This window comes from Nematostella vectensis, chromosome 11 (genome assembly GCF_932526225.1).
Source record: "Nematostella vectensis chromosome 11, jaNemVect1.1, whole genome shotgun sequence".
Classification (NCBI taxonomy): domain Eukaryota; kingdom Metazoa; phylum Cnidaria; class Anthozoa; order Actiniaria; family Edwardsiidae; genus Nematostella; species Nematostella vectensis.
Genome location: NC_064044.1, coordinates 2,643,659 through 2,665,033, shown reverse-complemented (window position 1 = coordinate 2,665,033; position 21,375 = coordinate 2,643,659). Strand labels below are relative to the sequence as shown.

At 42.3% G+C, this 21,375-nt stretch overlaps 1 protein-coding gene across 2 annotated transcripts in view; it reads right to left on the bottom strand.

Moving 5' to 3' along the window:
* Positions 1 to 21,375, bottom strand: part of LOC116613544 (E3 ubiquitin-protein ligase UBR5-like) — a 58,332-nt gene that overhangs the window by 29,582 nt on the left and 7,375 nt on the right. For both annotated transcript variants that reach the window (XM_032374104.2, XM_048734309.1), the window contains exons 7-13: positions 7,236 to 7,413; positions 6,706 to 6,765; positions 6,464 to 6,557; positions 3,214 to 3,393; positions 2,113 to 2,330; positions 967 to 1,206; positions 287 to 444 (exon numbers count right to left, since the gene is read on the bottom strand). In XM_032374104.2, the coding sequence (XP_032229995.2) occupies positions 287 to 444; positions 967 to 1,206; positions 2,113 to 2,330; positions 3,214 to 3,393; positions 6,464 to 6,557; positions 6,706 to 6,765; positions 7,236 to 7,413 (1,128 nt within the window). The remainder of the gene's footprint in view (positions 1 to 286; positions 445 to 966; positions 1,207 to 2,112; positions 2,331 to 3,213; positions 3,394 to 6,463; positions 6,558 to 6,705; positions 6,766 to 7,235; positions 7,414 to 21,375) is intronic.

The window sequence follows — 21,375 nt, the reverse complement described above, 5'->3', positions numbered from 1 at the left end:
CTAGTAGTGGTCTGAACATAGAGTACAAGCATGGGTGGATACTTACCACCAGTAGTGGTCTGAACATAGAGTACAAGCATGGGTGGATACTTACTACAAGTAGTGGTCTGAACATAGAGTACAAGCATGGGTGGATACTTACTACAAGTAGTGGTCTGAACATAGAGTACAAGCATGGGTGGATACTTACTACTAGTAGTGGTCTGAACATAGAGTACAAGCATGGGTGGATACTTACTACAAGTAGTGGTCTGAACATAGAGTACAAGCATGGGTGGATACTTACCACCAGTAGAGAGCCCCTGATGTAGTCTGAGCACAGGTATAGAGATCACAAGCATAAATGGACATTATTTTATCGTTGGCAAGCTCAGGAAAACTCTGGGCAGAGTGCTCAAGCTTGCTTGCAACATGTGCTAGAGAGTCATCAATCCAACTAGCAACCTGCAAACAAGAAAAAGGGCATAAGCCTTTGTGTAAATCTTATAGCATTTATGGTATTGCATTGTTTTTGTTACGTCTAGACGTATGTATGGCAAGGGGATCTGAGTAACATGTGAATAGATATCTCACACACAAAATAAGAAAAGCATTCTTTTATTGCATTATAAGCCATGTTTCAAAGTAGAAGATGTCCTTAAGGCTGGTGTAGACAGTACCTAAAGGCTTGTCTTAGCCATGAATTGCACACTACCACTTTCTGTGCCAAATGTCGTAGCAGAGAAGTAGGCGGATTTAAGCTCTACGACTAGAGTTGTGGGGGTTTTGCGGACAAGTCGCATTACGCTAAGTAAATCATGCTGTCTAAACCAACCAGTGCACAAAGTTGAATACTGCTTTTTAGTGCCACAAGGGGAAGATTCTGCTCAGGTTTGGTGTACAGAATAAAATATTATGAAAATGGCATATTATCTGTTTAATCTCTTAAAGAAGATTAAAAAGATTAAACACAGCTCTTTTTCTCACCTTCCCAGATTCTGTTAACACAGAGGCCCTGATGGAGGAAGCAGCGATAGCAATGACTTTCTCTTCTGCTAGAGCTAGATCTCTTGCACGCGGATGAAAGGTAACAGTCCCTGCCGCACCAATGCCTGGAGATGGGGCGGGGTCCTGCCAGCGCCACTGGTAGAGTCTACCATCTACGCCGACAGCGATAAGCTCTGAGTGCATAGCAGCAATGTACTGAAATCTTGGGCATTCTCCGTCCTAAAAGATTAATTGGTTCCAGGATTAGTATTAAGGTCTTGGTGGCATTATATTACAGGCATGGATCAAGGATTTGCTGAGGGGGGCGCAGTCATAGAAGTCTTTCTGATGATCCTTCAGTAAGAAATGAACCACTTTTTGGCAACCAAGAGGGGTGCCTGAGCACCCTACGCAAACCCCTATTGCCTTATGCAATGCAATTACATCCCAATTTGATTCATAAACCACAAACTCTAAGGATACAGCTTTTCAAATGCAACCACACAAATTATGCAGCATTACCAAATTTGTTTAAATGAAAACCTAAAAATAAGATTTGCAAAGAAGTCTACAAAATAAGATGAAAAAAAAAAAAACCTCCACAGCAAGATAAAGGGCCAGTCACCCAGGAGAACAGTGATTCTTTTTGTTTGAGAGCATGAAAAACAATGGTGTTTGCTTTGCCTTGCAAGAATTCCAAACCTCATCCTACATATATGCTTTGAACTTGTTTTTAACTTGCTTTTTTTTTGTAAAATGACCTTACATTGGTCAAATAACTAAAATTCTTTAGTATGACTAGTCAACTAACATAACATGAAAAACTACTCAGCTCCATTTAACTCTTAAACAGTATTACTTGGTTATTGCTGAACTGTTCTGTGACCACCCAGAATTCAAATCCACTTCTCTTCTGGGAATGACGAGAAGTGCATTTGAAATTGAACACATACAGTATAAGCCAAATGGTTTATGACACGACAGTGAAAACATGAAAGACATTGATTTGTTTAGATGGTTGATTGCCTACCAGCTATTTCCAAATGAGACAAAGATTGAGGATTCCCCTAATTCTGCTATAAAGCTAACTTATTATGGTATTTATAGCCAATAAAGAATACAGCAAAAAGTCATGAAAAATCTTACAATACTGGGCCACCACTGAAGCTGACCAGCCACTGTGACAGGATCACTTGCAGATGCTTTAGCGGTGTTAACGGGTTTGTCTTGTGCTGGGATCTTGTTGGCTGACGACCTCCCAGCTGGGTCACCACACAGATGTACACTACCCCACCACCGGTCAAACTGCTCACGACTTAACGGCTCTCTGTCTCTAGTTGACCTATCTCGCTCGCGATCAGATCCTGGAAATAAAATAGTGACAGTGCTACCATTAAAATTATGAAAATTAGAAATACTGTATGTATCAAATGTTTTTGTCTGATAACATACAATATACTGTTAAAATAAACGGTCAACAATAAACCTTTTTTTAACAAGTCCTGTACATAATACTTGCAATTTAAAATGCAACACATTACAACAAATATACTAACGTATTGTTTTTGTTTATACAAAAAGAAACAACTCTAAGTTCTCTAGCACATACTCTATGGTCAATGTAAAAGGGTAGTGTTATGCACATGGTCCCCGAGCTCGGTCTAAATTAGGCTTGCTTTTTTAGTACAGTATTGACCAGCGTATAAGCCACACTTTTTTCCTCTCCAAAATGACCTTCAAAATTAGAGAGTGTCACACGCAGAATGCCACTTTTTATAATTTGGATGGAACAAAGTTAAAGCCAATTGTGATTTTCAAAGGTATGACGATGCCAAAGGACAGCCACACCTTGTTCTTAACGGAAACACTTTGGTTTTAATTCTATTGAATCATTCACTGACTAACAGCAAATTTGCTTCTTGCTGCATTTCTTTCTGGAATTGATATAGCGCACAATGCAAGTTTTAAACATTTGAATATTGACTTTTTTTACTATATTGAGCTCGGCAGGCAGTGAACAACCAACTTAGAACTGGCATTGACTAGGTAAATCCAACTGTTTAATTAAAACAAAGCATTGTGAACATTCTGGATACGTCTTACACACAGGTAAATATGGTATCCTATTTCTATAATATGAGTATTTCAAATGCCACAGGATCGAAAAGGCTGATCAAAAACATTTATTTTTTACTTTATTATTATTATTATCACGATCGAGTTTCTATCATCAGTCAACGTTCTCACCAACACCAGGGGAGTCCCTATCGACCACAGGCCTGCCACGCCCTGCTCCTGAGCTGCGGCGATGTAGGGTGCTGTACTGATGACTATAGAGCATGTCTTCTGGGAAGATCGCATCCGGATCAACTATTAGAGATGGGTCCTCCACATGCACACCAGCATCCAAGAGGGACATCAGGTCATCTGAACAGCAAGTATAACATGACTATAGGACTTATATGCTACAAAGAGGCACATCAGGTCATCTGAACAGCAAATAAAACATGACTATAGGACTTATATGCTACAAAGAGGCACATCAGGTCATCTGAACAGCAAGTAAAACATGACTATAGGACTTATATGCTACAAAGAGGGACATCAGGTCATCTGAACAGCAAGTATAACATGACTATAGGACTTATATGCTACAAAGAGGGACATCAGGTCATCTGAACAGCAAGTATAACATGACTATAGGACTTATATGCTACAAAGAGGCACATCAGGTCATCTGAACAGCAAATAAAACATGACTATAGGACTTATATGCTACAAAGAGGCACATCAGGTCATCTGAACAGCAAGTAAAACATGACTATAGGACTTATATGCTACAAAGAGGGACATCAGGTCATCTGAACAGCAAGTATAACATGACTATAGGACTTATATGCTACAAAGAGGGACATCAGGTCATCTGAACAGCAAGTATAACATGACTATAGGACTTATATGCTACAAAGAGGCACATCAGGTCATCTGAACAGCAAATAAAACATGACTATAGGACTTATATGCTACAAAGAGGCACATCAGGTCATCTGAACAGCAAGTAAAACATGACTATAGGACTTATATGCTACAAAGAGGGACATCAGGTCATCTGAACAGCAAGTATAACATGACTATAGGACTTATATGCTACAAAGAGGGACATCAGGTCATCTGAACAGCAAGTATAACATGACTATAGGACTTATATGCTACAAAGAGGGACATCAGGTCATCTAAACAGCAAGTAAAACATGACTATAGGACTTATATGCTACAAAGAGGGACATCAGGTCATCTGAACAGCAAGTATAACATGACTATAGGACTTATATGCTACAAAGAGGGACATCAGGTCATCTGAACAGCAAGTATAACATGACTATAGGACTTATATGCTACGAAGAGGGACATCACATCATCTAAACAGCAAGTAAAACATGACTATAGGACTTGTATGCTACAAAGAGGGACATCAGGTCATCTGAACAGCAAGTATAACATGACTATAGGACTTATATGCTACAAAGAGGGACATCAGATCATCTGAACAGCAAGTATAACATGACTATAGGACTTATATGCTACGAAGAGGGACATCACATCATCTAAACAGCAAGTAAAACATGACTATAGGACTTGTATGCTACAAAGAGGCACATCAGGTCATCTGAACAGCAAGTATAACATGACTATAGGACTTATATGCTACAAAGAGGCACATCAGGTCATCTGAACAGCAAATAAAACATGACTATAGGACTTGTATGCTACAAAGAGGGACATCAGGTCATCTGAACAGCAAGTATAACATGACTATAGGACTTATATGCTACAAAGAGGCACATCAGGTCATCTGAACAGCGAGTTAACATGACTATAGCATCCAAGAGAGCGACCAGATTCTAAACAGCAAGTATAACATGACTTTACAACTTATAAGCAAACAGTATCAAGGTAGCAGTGTTAAATTTAGGAAAACAAAATAGTCACAGTGTAAATGAATTACTCTTATCATTACTGTTAGCCTTCAGTCCAGAAAGGAATGGCAACCAAATGGTCACAGTGTAAATAATAATGACTTTCATTATTACTGTTAGCATTTAGTCTAGAAAGGAATGGCAACCAAATGGTCACAATGTAAAAAAAATAATAATGACTTTCATTCTTACTGTTAGCATTTAGTCTAGAAAGCAATGGCAACCAAATGGTCACAATGTAAACAAATAATAATGATTTTCATTATTACTGTTAGCATTTAGTCTAGAAAGGAATGGCAACCAAATGGTCACAATGTAAAAAAATAATAATGATTTTCATTATTACTGTTAGCATTTAGTCTAGAAAGGAAAGGCAACCAAATGGTCACAATGTAAACAAATAATAATGATTTTCATTATTACTGTTAGCATTTAGTCTAGAAAGGAATGGCAACCAAATGGTCACAATGTAAAAAAAATAATAATGACTTTCATCATTACTGTTAGCATTTAGTCTAGAAAGGAAAGGCAACCAAATGGTCACAATGTAAACAAATAATAATGATTTTCATTATTACTGTTAGCATTTAGTCTAGAAAGGAATGGCAACCAAATGGTCACAATGTAAAAAAATAATAATGATTTTCATTATTACTGTTAGCATTTAGTCTAGAAAGGAATGGCAACCAAATGGTCACAATGTAAAAAAATAATAATGATTTTCATTATTACTGTTAGCATTTAGTCTAGAAAGGAATGGCAACCAAATGGTCACAATGTAAAAAAATAATAATGATTTTCATTATTACTGTTAGCATTTAGTCTAGAAAGGAATGGCAACCAAATGGTCACAATGTAAAAAAAATAATAATGATTTTCATTATTACTGTTAGCATTTAGTCTAGAAAGGAAAGGCAACCAAATGGTCACAATGTAAAAAAATAATAATGATTTTCATTATTACTGTTAGCATTTAGTCTAGAAAGGAATGGCAACCAAATGGTCACAATGTAAAAAAATAATAATGACTTTCATTATTACTGTTAGCATTTAGTCTAGAAAGGAATGGCAACCAAATGGTCACAATGTAAAAAAATAATAATGATTTTCATTATTACTGTTAGCATTTAGTCTAGAAAGGAATGGCAACCAAATGGTCACAATGTAAAAAAAAATAATAATGACTTTCATTATTACTGTTAGCATTTAGTCTAGAAAGGAATGGCAACCAAATGGTCACAATGTAAAAAAATAATAATGACTTTCATTATTACTGTTAGCATTTAGTCTAGAAAGGAATGGCAACCAAATGGTCACAATGTAAACAAATAATAATGACTTTCATCATTACTGTTAGCATTTAGTCTAGAAAGGAATGGCAACCAAATGGTCACAATGTATACAAATAATAATGATTTTCATTATTACTGTTAGCATTTAGTCTAGAAAGCAATGGAAACCAAATGGTCACAGTAAATAATCCATAATACTGCAACTCTCACCATCACTGTTAGCCTCACCTCCAGGAAGGTACTGGGAGCTTTCTTCTTGGTCATCACCATCTTCCTCATCTCGACTCAGCAAGTTATTTACTGCCAGATTAACATCAAGATTCTGGAAAAATAGGAGATGTGAAGTTTAACACCTTACGTTTTATACAGTATATACAGTCATATACAGTGAAGCACACGGGAAAATGGTAAAGGTTTCAATTTTGATTACTTATGATTATCTCCACATGAAATATAAACATGGAACCCACCGTTCTCTGCAGTTCTCTAATGATTGCCGCCCTTGATTTACCCTGTAGAACAACTTGGGCCTGTAGAAAAACAATATATCTTATGAAATTTCTCAGGCTTTTTGTGAAAGTCTAGGTATAACTACATATGGTAAAGGTTATTGGAAGAGATCGATCATTATCAAGTCGACTACCAGTTTTTGTTAAATATACTGTACATAGATGTATAGGGTAGACTGCCAGTTTTTGTTAAATATACTGTACATAGATGTATAGGGTAGCCTGCCAGTTTTTTTCGTCAAATATACATAGCTGTATAGGCCATAGGCTATAACTGCCAGTTTTTGGTGAGCCCATATTTATACTTTGATTAACAAACACAACTATTGCAGGGTATTTTGATTAATTATCTTGACTAAAAATATTTTAGTGCTGTTATTAAATTGGTAAAGCAAGGATAGGAGGCTAATTGTAAAGGAGTAGTACTCATTTAACAAGAGGAGGAGGTCTAAACGAGATTTATTAACACTAAATCATACACCGATTGTTACCTGGGAGACAAGCTCCTCAGGTACAGCAGAAGCAGGTACAACAGCGCGTGATCCTAGTACCCAGGCACTGCCGCCAGCGCCCCCTCTCGTGCCTCTTCTCACAACTCTGCCACGCCCACGGGCAGAGGGGGCTCTGCTCGCAGCTCGTAAAGACACAGCCGCCGGGCCTGAGCCCCACCTAAAAAGAGATAGCACTTGATTGATATAGATAGCACTCGATTGATATAGATAGCACTCGATTGATATAGATAGCACTCGATTGACATTATGAATGCAATACAATACATGTAGTTCGAAGAAAGCATTGTCTTGCAGATAGAAAACAAGAAAGCATAGATAAAAACATTCTTCCACCTTTTATGCTAAAATTCGCCCTTTTAAATAAGCGCCTACCTCTAAGTGCCTCCCTGAGAGTAAATACGGTATGTAATTAAGTAAATGAAAGAGCATGATTTGACTACGAAGATTGCAGCCACAGACACTTGTTTGGCAAAACAGCACATAATTTTTTTATATAACAATATTCTCAAGCCAGAAGTAAAACTATGCCAAAAAATATTCAAGGGTTGACAATTTTCTTGATCATAATGATGTAATGTTTTGGTCCCTTGCTATATCATTATATCAACATTGCATCAACACCCTTCAAATAAGAGTGGTTTTGATGATGTTCCATTAGTCTTCTGAGAAAAAGCAGGACATATAAAGAACTCTGACATGAGACAAGAACATTGGTCCATCTTTTATGTCAGACATCAGAGCTGTCAGCTAATGAGTGTGCCTGTAAATGAAGGTGTCAGATAATGAGTGTACCTGTAACTGAAGGTGTCAGCTAATGAGTGTACCTGTAACTGAAGGTGTCAGCTAATGAGTGTACCTGTAACTGAACGTGTAAGCTAATGAGTGTGCGTGTAACTGAACGTGTCAGCTAATGAGTGTGCGTGTAACTGAACGTGTCAGCTAATGAGTGTACCTGTAACTGAACGTGTCAGCTAATGAGTGGGCGTGTAACTGAACGTGTCAGCTAATGAGTGTACCTGTAACTGAACGTGTCAGCTAATGAGTGGGCGTGTAACTGAACGTGTCAGCTAATGAGTGTACCTGTAACTGAACGTGTCAGCTAATGAGTATGCCTGTAACTGAAGGTGTCAGCTAATGAGTGTACCTGTAACTGAAGGTGTCAGCTAATGAGTGTACCTGTAACTGAAGGTGTCAGCTAATAAGTGTGCCTGTAACTGAAGGTGTCAGCTAATAAGTGTGCCTGTAACTGAAGGTGTCAGCTAATGAGAGCGCCTGTAACTGAAGGTGTCAGCTAATGAGTGTACCTGTAACTGAAGGTGTCAGCTAATGAGTGTACCTGTAACTGAAGGTGTCAGCTAATGAGTGTACCTGTAACTGAAGGTGTCAGCTAATGAGTGTGCCTGTAACTGAACGTGTCAGCTAATGAGTGTGCCTGTAATTGAAGGTGTCAGCTAATAAGTGTGCCTGTAACTGAACGTGTCAGCTAATGAGTGTACCTGTAACTGAAGGTGTCAGCTAATGAGTGTACCTGTAACTGAAGGTGTCAGCTAATGAGTGTACCTGTAACTGAACGTGTCAGCTAATGAGTGTGCCTGTAACTGAATGTGTCAGCTAATGAGTGTACCTGTAACTGAAGGTGTCAGCTAATGAGTGTGCCTGTAACTGAATGTGTCAGCTAATGAGTGTACCTGTAACTGAAGGTGTCAGCTAATGAGTGTGCCTGTAACTGAATGTGTCAGCTAATGAGTGTACCTGTAACTGAAGGTGTCAGCTAATGAGTGTACCTGTAACTGAAGGTGTCAGCTAATGAGTGTACCTGTAACTGAAGGTGTCAGCTAATGAGTGTACCTGTAACTGAAGGTGTCAGCTAATGAGTGTACCTGTAACTGAAGGTGTCAGCTAATGAGTGTGCCTGTAACTGAATGTGTCAGCTAATGAGTGTACCTGTAACTGAAGGTGTCAGCTAATGAGTGTACCTGTAACTGAACGTGTCAGCTAATGAGTGTGCCTGTAACTGAAGGTGTCAGCTAATGAGTGTACCTGTAACTGAAGGTGTCAGCTAATGAGTGTACCTGTAACTGAAGGTGTCAGCTAATGAGTGTGCCTGTAACTGAAGGTGTCAGCTAATGAGTGTACCTGTAACTGAAGGTGTCAGCTAATGAGTGTACCTGTAACTGAAGGTGTCAGCTAATGAGAGTACCTGTAACTGAAGGTGTCAGCTAATGAGTGTGCCTGTAACTGAAGGTGTCAGCTAATGAGTGTACCTGTAACTGAAGGTGTCAGCTAATGAGTGTGCCTGTAACTGAAGGTGTCAGCTAATGAGTGTGCCTGTAACTGAAGGTGTCAGCTAATGAGTGTACCTGTAACTGAAGGTGTCAGCTAATGAGTGTGCCTGTAACTGAACGTGTCAGCTAATAAGTGTGCCTGTAACTGAAGGTGTCAGCTAATAAGTGTGCCTGTAATTGAAGGTGTCAGCTAATGAGTGTACCTGTAACTGAAGGTGTCATCTAATGAGTGTGCCTGTAACTGAAGGTGTCAGCTAATGAGTGTGCCTGTAACTGAACGTGTCAGCTAATGAGTGTGCCTGTAACTGAAGGTGTCAGCTAATGAGTGTACCTGTAACTGAAGGTGTCAGCTAATGAGTGTGCGTGTAACTGAAGGTGTCAGCTAATGAGTGTGCCTGTAACTGAAGGTGTCAGCTAATGAGTGTACCTGTAACTGAAGGTGTCAGCTAATGAGTGTACCTGTAACTGAAGGTGTCAGCTAATGAGTGTGCCTGTAACTGAAGGTGTCAGCTAATGAGTGGGCGTGTAACTGAACGTGTCAGCTAATGAGTGTACCTGTAACTGAAGGTGTCAGCTAATAAGTGTGCCTGTAACTGAAGGTGTCAGCTAATGAGTGTGCCTGTAACTGAAGGTGTCAGCTAATGAGTGTGCCTGTAACTGAAGGTGTCAGCTAATGAGTGTACCTGTAACTGAAGGTGTCAGCTAATGAGTGTACCTGTAACTGAAGGTGTCAGCTAATGAGTGTACCTGTAACTGAAGGTGTCAGCTAATGAGTGTGCGTGTAACTGAACGTGTCAGCTAATGAGTGTGCGTGTAACTGAACGTGTCAGCTAATGAGTGTGCGTGTAACTGAACTTGTCAGCTAATGAGTGTACCTGTAACTGAACGTGTCAGCTAATGAGTGGGCGTGTAACTGAACGTGTCAGCTAATGAGTGTACCTGTAACTGAACGTGTCAGCTAATGAGTATGCCTGTAACTGAAGGTGTCAGCTAATGAGTGTACCTGTAACTGAAGGTGTCAGCTAATGAGTGTACCTGTAACTGAAGGTGTCAGCTAATAAGTGTGCCTGTAACTGAAGGTGTCAGCTAATGAGTGTGCCTGTAACTGAAGGTGTCAGCTAATGAGTGTGCCTGTAACTGAAGGTGTCAGCTAATGAGAGCGCCTGTAACTGAACGTGTCAGCTAATGAGAGTACCTGTAACTGAACGTGTCAGCTAATGAGTATGCCTGTAACTGAAGGTGTCAGCTAATGAGTGTACCTGTAACTGAAGGTGTCAGCTAATGTGTCAGCTAATAAGTGTGCCTGTAACTGAAGGTGTCAGCTAATGAGTGTGCCTGTAACTGAAGGTGTCAGCTAATGAGTGTACCTGTAACTGAACGTGTCAGCTAATGAGAGTACCTGTAACTGAACGTGTCAGCTAATGAGAGTACCTGTAACTGAACGTGTCAGCTAATGAGTGTGCCTGTAACTGAAGGTGTCAGCTAATGAGTGTACCTGTAACTGAAGGTGTCAGCTAATGAGTGCGCCTGTAACTGAACGTGTCAGCTAATAAGTGTGCCTGTAACTGAACGTGTCAGCTAATGAGTGTACCTGTAACTGAAGGTGTCAGCTAATGAGTGTGCCTGTAACTGAAGGTGTCAGATAATGAGTGTGCGTGTAACTGAACTTGTCAGCTAATGAGTGTACCTGTAACTGAAGGTGTCAGCTAATGAGTGTGCCTGTAACTGAATGTGTCAGCTAATGAGTGTGCCTGTAACTGAAGGTGTCAGCTAATGAGTGTACCTGTAACTGAAGGTGTCAGCTAATGAGTGTACCTGTAACTGAAGGTGTCAGCTAATGAGTGTACCTGTAACTGAAGGTGTCAGCTAATGAGTGTGCGTGTAACTGAACGTGTCAGCTAATGAGTGTGCGTGTAACTGAACGTGTCAGCTAATGAGTGTGCGTGTAACTGAACTTGTCAGCTAATGAGTGTACTTGTAACTGAACGTGTCAGCTAATGAGTGTGCGTGTAACTGAACTTGTCAGCTAATGAGTGTACCTGTAACTGAAGGTGTCAGCTAATGAGTGTACCTGTAACTGAAGGTGTCAGCTAATGAGAGTGCCTGTAACTGAAGGTGTCAGCTAATGAGTGTACCTGTAACTGAACGTGTCAGCTAATGAGAGCGCCTGTAACTGAAGGTGTCAGCTAATGAGTGTACCTGTAACTGAAGGTGTCAGCTAATGAGTGTACCTGTAACTGAAGGTGTCAGCTAATGAGAGTGCCTGTAACTGAAGGTGTCAGCTAATGAGTGTACCTGTAACTGAACGTGTCAGCTAATGAGAGCGCCTGTAACTGAAGGTGTCAGCTAATGAGTGTACCTGTAACTGAAGGTGTCAGCTAATGAGTGTACCTGTAACTGAAGGTGTCAGCTAATGAGTGTGCCTGTAACTGAAGGTGTCAGCTAATGAGTGTGCCTGTAACTGAAGGTGTCAGCTAATGAGTGTACCTGTAACTGAAGGTGTCAGCTAATGAGTGTGCCTGTAACTGAAGGTGTCAGCTAATGAATGTGCCTGTAACTGAACGTGTCAGCTAATAAGTGTACCTGTAACTGAAGGTGTCAGCTAATGAGTGTGCCTGTAACTGAAGGTGTCAGCTAATGAGTGTGCCTGTAACTGAACGTGTCAGCTAATAAGTGTGCCTGTAACTGAACGTGTCAGCTAATGAGTGTGCCTGTAACTGAAGGTGTCAGCTAATGAGAGCGCCTGTAACTGAAGGTGTCAGCTAATGAGAGCGCCTGTAACTGAAGGTGTCAGCTAATGAGTGTACCTGTAACTGAACTTGTCAGCTAATGAGTGTACCTGTAACTGAACGTGTCAGCTAATGAGAGTACCTGTAACTGAACGTGTCAGCTAATAAGTGTGCCTGTAACTGAAGGTGTCAGCTAATGAGAGCGCCTGTAACTGAACGTGTCAGCTAATAAGTGTGCCTGTAACTGAAGGTGTCAGCTAATGAGTGTGCCTGTAACTGAAGGTGTCAGCTAATGAGTGTGCCTGTAACTGAACGTGTCAGCTAATGAGTGTGCCTGTAACTGAACGTGTCAGCTAATGAGTGTACCTGTAACTGAACGTGTCAGCTAATGAGAGTGCCTGTAACTGAACGTGTCAGCTAATGAGTGTGCCTGTAACTGAAGGTGTCAGCTAATGAGTGTGCCTGTAACTGAAGGTGTCAGCTAATAAGTGTGCCTGTAACTGAAGGTGTCAGCTAATGAGAGCGCCTGTAACTGAAGGTGTCAGCTAATGAGTGTACCTGTAACTGAAGGTGTCAGCTAATGAGTGTAACTGAAGGTGTCAGCTAATGAGTGTACCTGTAACTGAAGGTGTCAGCTAATGAGTGTACCTGTAACTGAACGTGTCAGCTAATGAGTGTGCCTGTAACTGAAGGTGTCAGCTAATAAGTGTGCCTGTAACTGAACGTGTCAGCTAATGAGTGTACCTGTAACTGAACGTGTCAGCTAATGAGTGTGCCTGTAACTGAAGGTGTCAGCTAATAAGTGTACCTGTAACTGAACGTGTCAGCTAATGAGTGTGCCTGTAACTGAACGTGTCAGCTAATGAGTGTGCCTGTAACTGAAGGTGTCAGCTAATGAATGTACCTGTAACTGAACGTGTCAGCTAATGAGTGTGCCTGTAACTGAACGTGTCAGCTAATGAGTGTGCCTGTAACTGAAGGTGTCAGCTAATAAGTGTACCTGTAACTGAACGTGTCAGCTAATGAGTGTGCCTGTAACTGAACGTGTCAGCTAATGAGTGTACCTGTAACTGAAGGTGTCAGCTAATGAGTGTGCCTGTAACTGAAGGTGTCAGCTAATGAGAGCGCCTGTAACTGAAGGTGTCAGCTAATGAGTGTGCCTGTAACTGAACGTGTCAGCTAATGAGTGTGCCTGTAACTGAACGTGTCAGCTAATGAGAGTGCCTGTAACTGAAGGTGTCAGCTAATGAGTGTGCCTGTAACTGAAGGTGTCAGCTAATGAGTGTACCTGTAACTGAAGGCGTCAGCTAATGAGTGTGCCTGTAACTGAAGGTGTCAGCTAATGAGTGTGCCTGTAACTGAACGTGTCAGCTAATGAGTGTACCTGTAACTGAAGGTGTCAGCTAATGAGTGTACCTGTAACTGAAGGTGTCAGATAATGAGTGTGCGTGTAACTGAAGGTGTCAGCTAATGAGAGTGCCTGTAACTGAAGGTGTCAGCTAATGAGAGTACCTGTAACTGAAGGTGTCAGCTAATGAGTGTACCTGTAACTGAAGGTGTCAGCTAATGAGTGTACCTGTAACTGAAGGTGTCAGCTAATGAGTGTGCCTGTAACTGAAGGTGTCAGCTAATGAGTGTACCTGTAACTGAAGGTGTCAGCTAATGAGTGTGCCTGTAACTGAAGGTGTCAGCTAATGAGTGTGCCTGTAACTGAAGGTGTCAGCTAATGAGTGCACCTGTAACTGAAGGTGTCAGCTAATGAGAGTGCCTGTAACTGAAGGTGTCAGCTAATGAGAGTGCCTGTAACTGAAGGTGTCAGCTAATGAGTGCACCTGTAACTGAACGTGTCAGCTAATGAGTGTGCCTGTAACTGAAGGTGTCAGCTAATGAGTGTGCCTGTAACTGAAGGTGTCAGCTAATGAGTGTGCCTGTAACTGAAGGTGTCAGCTAATGAGTGTGCCTGTAACTGAAGGTGTCAGCTAATGAGTGTGCCTGTAACTGAAGGTGTCAGCTAATGAGTGTGCCTGTAACTGAAGGTGTCAGCTAATGAGTGCACCTGTAACTGAAGGTGTCAGCTAATGAGTGTGCCTGTAACTGAAGGTGTCAGCTAATGAGTGTGCCTGTAACTGAAGGTGTCAGCTAATGAGTGTGCCTGTAACTGAAGGTGTCAGCTAATGATTGTGCCTGTAACTGAAGGTGTCAGCTAATGAGTGTGCCTGTAACTGAAGGTGTCAGCTAATGAGTGCACCTGTAACTGAAGGTGTCAGCTAATGAGTGTGCCTGTAACTGAAGGTGTCAGCTAATGAGAGTGCCTGTAACTGAAGGTGTCAGCTAATGAGTGTACCTGTAACTGAAGGTGTCAGCTAATGAGTGCCTGTAACTGAAGGTGTCAGCTAATGAGAGCGCCTGTAACTGAACGTGTCAGCTAATGAGTGCACCTGTAACTGAAGGTGTCAGCTAATGAGAGTACCTGTAACTGAAGGTGTCAGCTAATGAGAGTACCTGTAACTGAAGGTGTCAGCTAATGAGTGTACCTGTAACTGAAGGTGTCAGCTAATGAGTGTACCTGTAACTGAAGGTGTCAGCTAATGAGTGTACCTGTAACTGAACGTGTCAGCTAATGAGTGTGCCTGTAACTGAACGTGTCAGCTAATGAGTGTGCCTGTAACTGAAGGTGTCAGCTAATGAGTGCCTGTAACTGAACGTGTCAGCTAATGAGTGTGCCTGTAACTGAACGTGTCAGCTAATGAGTGTACCTGTAACTGAACGTGTCAGCTAATGAGTGTACCTGTAACTGAACGTGTCAGCTAATGAGTGTACCTGTAACTGAAGGTGTCAGCTAATGAGTGTACCTGTAACTGAAGGTGTCAGCTAATGAGTGTGCCTGTAACTGAAGGTGTCAGCTAATGAGAGTACCTGTAACTGAAGGTGTCAGCTAATGAGTGCCTGTAACTGAAGGTGTCAGCTAATGAGAGTGCCTGTAACTGAACGTGTCAGCTAATGAGAGCGCCTGTAACTGAAGGTGTCAGCTAATGAGTGTGCCTGTAACTGAACGTGTCAGCTAATGAATGTACCTGTAACTGAAGGTGTCAGCTAATGAGTGTGCCTGTAACTGAACGTGTCAGCTAATGAGTGTACCTGTAACTGAAGGTGTCAGCTAATGAGTGTACCTGTAACTGAACGTGTCAGCTAATGAGTGTACCTGTAACTGAAGGTGTCAGCTAATGAGTGTGCCTGTAACTGAACGTGTCAGCTAATGAGTGTACCTGTAACTAAAGGTGTCAGCTAATGAGTGTACCTGTAACTGAAGGTGTCAGCTAATGAGTGTACCTGTAACTGAAGGTGTCAGCTAATGAGTGTGCCTGTAACTGAACGTGTCAGATAATGAGTGTGCGTGTAACTGAACGTGTCAGCTAATAAGTGTGCCTGCAACTGAAGGTGTCAGCTAATGAGAGTGCCTGTAACTGAACGTTTCAGCTAATGAGTGTGCCTGTAACTGAAGGTGTCAGCTAATGAGTGTAACTGTAACTGAAGATGTCAGCTAATGAGTGTACCTGTAACTGAACGTTTCAGCTAATGAGAGTGCCTGTAACTGAAGGTGTCAGCTAATAAGTGTGCCTGTAACTGAAGGTGTCAGCTAATGAGTGTGCCTGTAACTGAAGGTGTCAGCTAATGAGTGTGCCTGTAACTGAAGGTGTCAGCTAATGAGAGTGCCTGTAACTGAACGTGTCAGCTAATGAGTGTGCCTGTAACTGAAGGTGTCAGCTAATGAGTGTACCTGTAACTGAAGGTGTCAGCTAATGAGTGTGCCTGTAACTGAAGGTGTCAGCTAATGAGTGTACCTGTAACTGAACGTGTCAGCTAATGAGTGTGCCTGTAACTGAAGGTGTCAGCTAATGAGTGTGCCTGTAACTGAAGGTGTCAGCTAATGAGAGTGCCTGTAACTGAACGTGTCAGCTAATGAGTGTGCCTGTAACTGAAGGTGTCAGCTAATGAGTGTGCCTGTAACTGAAGGTGTCAGCTAATGAGTGTGCCTGTAACTTAAGGTGTCAGCTAATAAGTGTGCCTGTAACTGAACGTGTCAGCTAATGAGTGTACCTGTAACTGAACGTGTCAGCTAATGAGAGCGCCTGTAACTGAAGGTGTCAGCTAATGAGTGTACCTGTAACTGAAGGTGTCAGCTAATAAGTGTGCCTGTAACTGAAGGTGTCAGCTAATGAGTGTGCCTGTAACTGAAGGTGTCAGCTAATGAGTGTACCTGTAACTGAAGGTGTCAGCTAATGAGTGTGCGTGTAACTGAACGTGTCAGTTAATGAGTGTACCTGTAACTGAAGGTGTCAGCTAATGAGAGCGCCTGTAACTGAAGGTGTCAGCTAATGAGAGCGCCTGTAACTGAACGTGTCAGCTAATGAGTGTACCTGTAACTGAAGGTGTCAGCTAATGAGAGCGCCTGTAACTGAAGGTGTCAGCTAATGAGTGTACCTGTAACTGAAGGTGTCAGCTAATGAGAGCGCCTGTAACTGAAGGTGTCAGCTAATGAGTGTACCTGTAACTGAAGGTGTCAGCTAATGAGTGTACCTGTAACTGAAGGTGTCAGCTAATGAGTGTACCTGTAACTGAAGGTGTCAGCTAATGAGTGTACCTGTAACTGAAGGTGTCAGGTAATGAGAGTGCCTGTAACTGAAGGTGTCAGCTAATGAGAGCGCCTGTAACTGAAGGTGTCAGGTAATGAGAGTGCCTGTAACTGAAGGTGTCAGCTAATGAGTGCGCCTGTAACTGAAGGTGTCAGCTAATGAGTGTACCTGTAACTGAACGTGTCAGCTAATGAGAGTGCCTGTAACTGAAGGTGTCAGCTAATGAGTGTACCTGTAACTGAAGGTGTCAGCTAATGAGTGTACCTGTAACTGAAGGTGTCAGCTAATGAGTGTACCTGTAACTGAAGGTGTCAGCTAATGAGTGTACCTGTAACTGAAGGTGTCAGCTAATGAGAGTGCCTGTAACTGAAGGTGTCAGCTAATGAGTGCGCCTGTAACTGAAGGTGTCAGCTAATGAGTGTACCTGTAACTGAAGGTGTCAGCTAATGAGAGCGCCTGTAACTGAATGTGTCAGCTAATGAGTGTACCTGTAACTGAAGGTGTCAGCTAATGAGTGTGCCTGTAACTGAAGGTGTCAGCTAATGAGTGTGCGTGTAACTGAAGGTGTCAGCTAATGAGTGTACCTGTAACTGAACGTGTCAGCTAATTAGTGTACCTGTAACTGAAGGTGTCAGCTAATGAGAGTGCCTGTAACTGAAGGTGTCAGCTAATGAGTGTGCCTGTAACTGAAGGTGTCAGCTAATGAGTGTGCCTGTAACTGAAGGTGTCAGCTAATGAGTGTACCTGTAACTGAAGGTGTCAGCTAATTAGAGTGCCTGTAACTGAAGGTGTCAGCTAATGAGTGTACCTGTAACTGAAGGTGTCAGCTAATGAGTGTACCTGTAACTGAAGGTGTCAGCTAATGAGTGTACCTGTAACTGAAGGTGTCAGCTAATGAGTGTACCTGTAACTGAAGGTGTCAGCTAATGAGTGTGCCTGTAACTGAAGGTGTCAGCTAATGAGTGTGCCTGTAACTGAAGGTGTCAGCTAATGAGTGTACCTGTAACTGAAGGTGTCAGCTAATGAGTGTACCTGTAACTGAAGGTGTCAGCTAATGAGAGCGCCTGTAACTGAAGGTGTCAGCTAATGAGTGTGCCTGTAACTGAAGGTGTCAGCTAATTAGAGTGCCTGTAACTGAAGGTGTCAGCTAATGAGAGTGCCTGTAACTGAAGGTGTCAGCTAATGAGTGCACCTGTAACTGAACGTGTCAGCTAATGAGTGTGCCTGTAACTGAAGGTGTCAGCTAATGAGTGTGCCTGTAACTGAAGGTGTCAGCTAATGAGTGTGCCTGTAACTGAAGGTGTCAGCTAATGAGTGTGCCTGTAACTGAAGGTGTCAGCTAATGAGTGTGCCTGTAACTGAAGGTGTCAGCTAATGAGTGTGCCTGTAACTGAAGGTGTCAGCTAATGAGTGCACCTGTAACTGAAGGTGTCAGCTAATGAGTGCGCCTGTAACTGAAGGTGTCAGCTAATGAGTGTGCCTGTAACTGAAGGTGTCAGCTAATGAGTGTGCCTGTAACTGAAGGTGTCAGCTAATGATTGTGCCTGTAACTGAAGGTGTCAGCTAATGAGTGTGCCTGTAACTGAAGGTGTCAGCTAATGAGTGCACCTGTAACTGAAGGTGTCAGCTAATGAGTGTGCCTGTAACTGAAGGTGTCAGCTAATGAGAGTGCCTGTAACTGAAGGTGTCAGCTAATGAGTGTACCTGTAACTGAAGGTGTCAGCTAATGAGTGCCTGTAACTGAAGGTGTCAGCTAATGAGAGCGCCTGTAACTGAACGTGTCAGCTAATGAGTGCACCTGTAACTGAAGGTGTCAGCTAATGAGAGTACCTGTAACTGAAGGTGTCAGCTAATGAGAGTACCTGTAACTGAAGGTGTCAGCTAATGAGTGTACCTGTAACTGAAGGTGTCAGCTAATGAGTGTACCTGTAACTGAAGGTGTCAGCTAATGAGTGTACCTGTAACTGAACGTGTCAGCTAATGAGTGTGCCTGTAACTGAACGTGTCAGCTAATGAGTGTGCCTGTAACTGAAGGTGTCAGCTAATGAGTGCCTGTAACTGAACGTGTCAGCTAATGAGTGTGCCTGTAACTGAACGTGTCAGCTAATGAGTGTACCTGTAACTGAACGTGTCAGCTAATGAGTGTACCTGTAACTGAACGTGTCAGCTAATGAGTGTACCTGTAACTGAAGGTGTCAGCTAATGAGTGTACCTGTAACTGAAGGTGTCAGCTAATGAGTGTGCCTGTAACTGAAGGTGTCAGCTAATGAGAGTACCTGTAACTGAAGGTGTCAGCTAATGAGTGCCTGTAACTGAAGGTGTCAGCTAATGAGAGTGCCTGTAACTGAACGTGTCAGCTAATGAGAGCGCCTGTAACTGAAGGTGTCAGCTAATGAGTGTGCCTGTAACTGAACGTGTCAGCTAATGAATGTACCTGTAACTGAAGGTGTCAGCTAATGAGTGTGCCTGTAACTGAACGTGTCAGCTAATGAGTGTACCTGTAACTGAAGGTGTCAGCTAATGAGTGTACCTGTAACTGAACGTGTCAGCTAATGAGTGTACCTGTAACTGAAGGTGTCAGCTAATGAGTGTGCCTGTAACTGAACGTGTCAGCTAATGAGTGTACCTGTAACTAAAGGTGTCAGCTAATGAGTGTACCTGTAACTGAAGGTGTCAGCTAATGAGTGTACCTGTAACTGAAGGTGTCAGCTAATGAGTGTGCCTGTAACTGAACGTGTCAGATAATGAGTGTGCGTGTAACTGAACGTGTCAGCTAATAAGTGTGCCTGCAACTGAAGGTGTCAGCTAATGAGAGTGCCTGTAACTGAACGTTTCAGCTAATGAGTGTGCCTGTAACTGAAGGTGTCAGCTAATGAGTGTAACTGTAACTGAAGATGTCAGCTAATGAGTGTACCTGTAACTGAACGTTTCAGCTAATGAGAGTGCCTGTAACTGAAGGTGTCAGCTAATAAGTGTGCCTGTAACTGAAGGTGTCAGCTAATGAGTGTGCCTGTAACTGAAGGTGTCAGCTAATGAGTGTGCCTGTAACTGAAGGTGTCAGCTAATGAGAGTGCCTGTAACTGAACGTGTCAGCTAATGAGTGTGCCTGTAACTGAAGGTGTCAGCTAATGAGTGTACCTGTAACTGAAGGTGTCAGCTAATGAGTGTGCCTGTAACTGAAGGTGTCAGCTAATGAGTGTACCTGTAACTGAACGTGTCAGCTAATGAGTGTGCCTGTAACTGAAGGTGTCAGCTAATGAGTGTGCCTGTAACTGAAGGTGTCAGCTAATGAGAGTGCCTGTAACTGAACGTGTCAGCTAATGAGTGTGCCTGTAACTGAAGGTGTCAGCTAATGAGTGTGCCTGTAACTGAAGGTGTCAGCTAATGAGTGTGCCTGTAACTTAAGGTGTCAGCTAATAAGTGTGCCTGTAACTGAACGTGTCAGCTAATGAGTGTACCTGTAACTGAACGTGTCAGCTAATGAGAGCGCCTGTAACTGAAGGTGTCAGCTAATGAGTGTACCTGTAACTGAAGGTGTCAGCTAATAAGTGTGCCTGTAACTGAAGGTGTCAGCTAATGAGTGTGCCTGTAACTGAAGGTGTCAGCTAATGAGTGTACCTGTAACTGAAGGTGTCAGCTAATGAGTGTGCGAGTAACTGAACGTGTCAGTTAATGAGTGTACCTGTAACTGAAGGTGTCAGCTAATGAGAGCGCCTGTAACTGAAGGTGTCAGCTAATGAGAGCGCCTGTAACTGAACGTGTCAGCTAATGAGTGTACCTGTAACTGAAGGTGTCAGCTAATGAGAGCGCCTGTAACTGAAGGTGTCAGCTAATGAGTGTACCTGTAACTGAAGGTGTCAGCTAATGAGAGCGCCTGTAACTGAAGGTGTCAGCTAATGAGTGTACCTGTAACTGAAGGTGTCAGCTAATGAGTGTACCTGTAACTGAAGGTGTCAGCTAATGAGTGTACCTGTAACTGAAGGTGTCAGCTAATGAGTGTACCTGTAACTGAAGGTGTCAGGTAATGAGAGTGCCTGTAACTGAAGGTGTCAGCTAATGAGAGCGCCTGTAACTGAAGGTGTCAGGTAATGAGAGTGCCTGTAACTGAAGGTGTCAGCTAATGAGTGCGCCTGTAACTGAAGGTGTCAGCTAATGAGTGTACCTGTAACTGAACGTGTCAGCTAATGAGAGTGCCTGTAACTGAAGGTGTCAGCTAATGAGTGTACCTGTAACTGAAGGTGTCAGCTAATGAGTGTACCTGTAACTGAAGGTGTCAGCTAATGAGTGTACCTGTAACTGAAGGTGTCAGCTAATGAGTGTACCTGTAACTGAAGGTGTCAGCTAATGAGAGTGCCTGTAACTGAAGGTGTCAGCTAATGAGTGCGCCTGTAACTGAAGGTGTCAGCTAATGAGTGTACCTGTAACTGAAGGTGTCAGCTAATGAGAGCGCCTGTAACTGAATGTGTCAGCT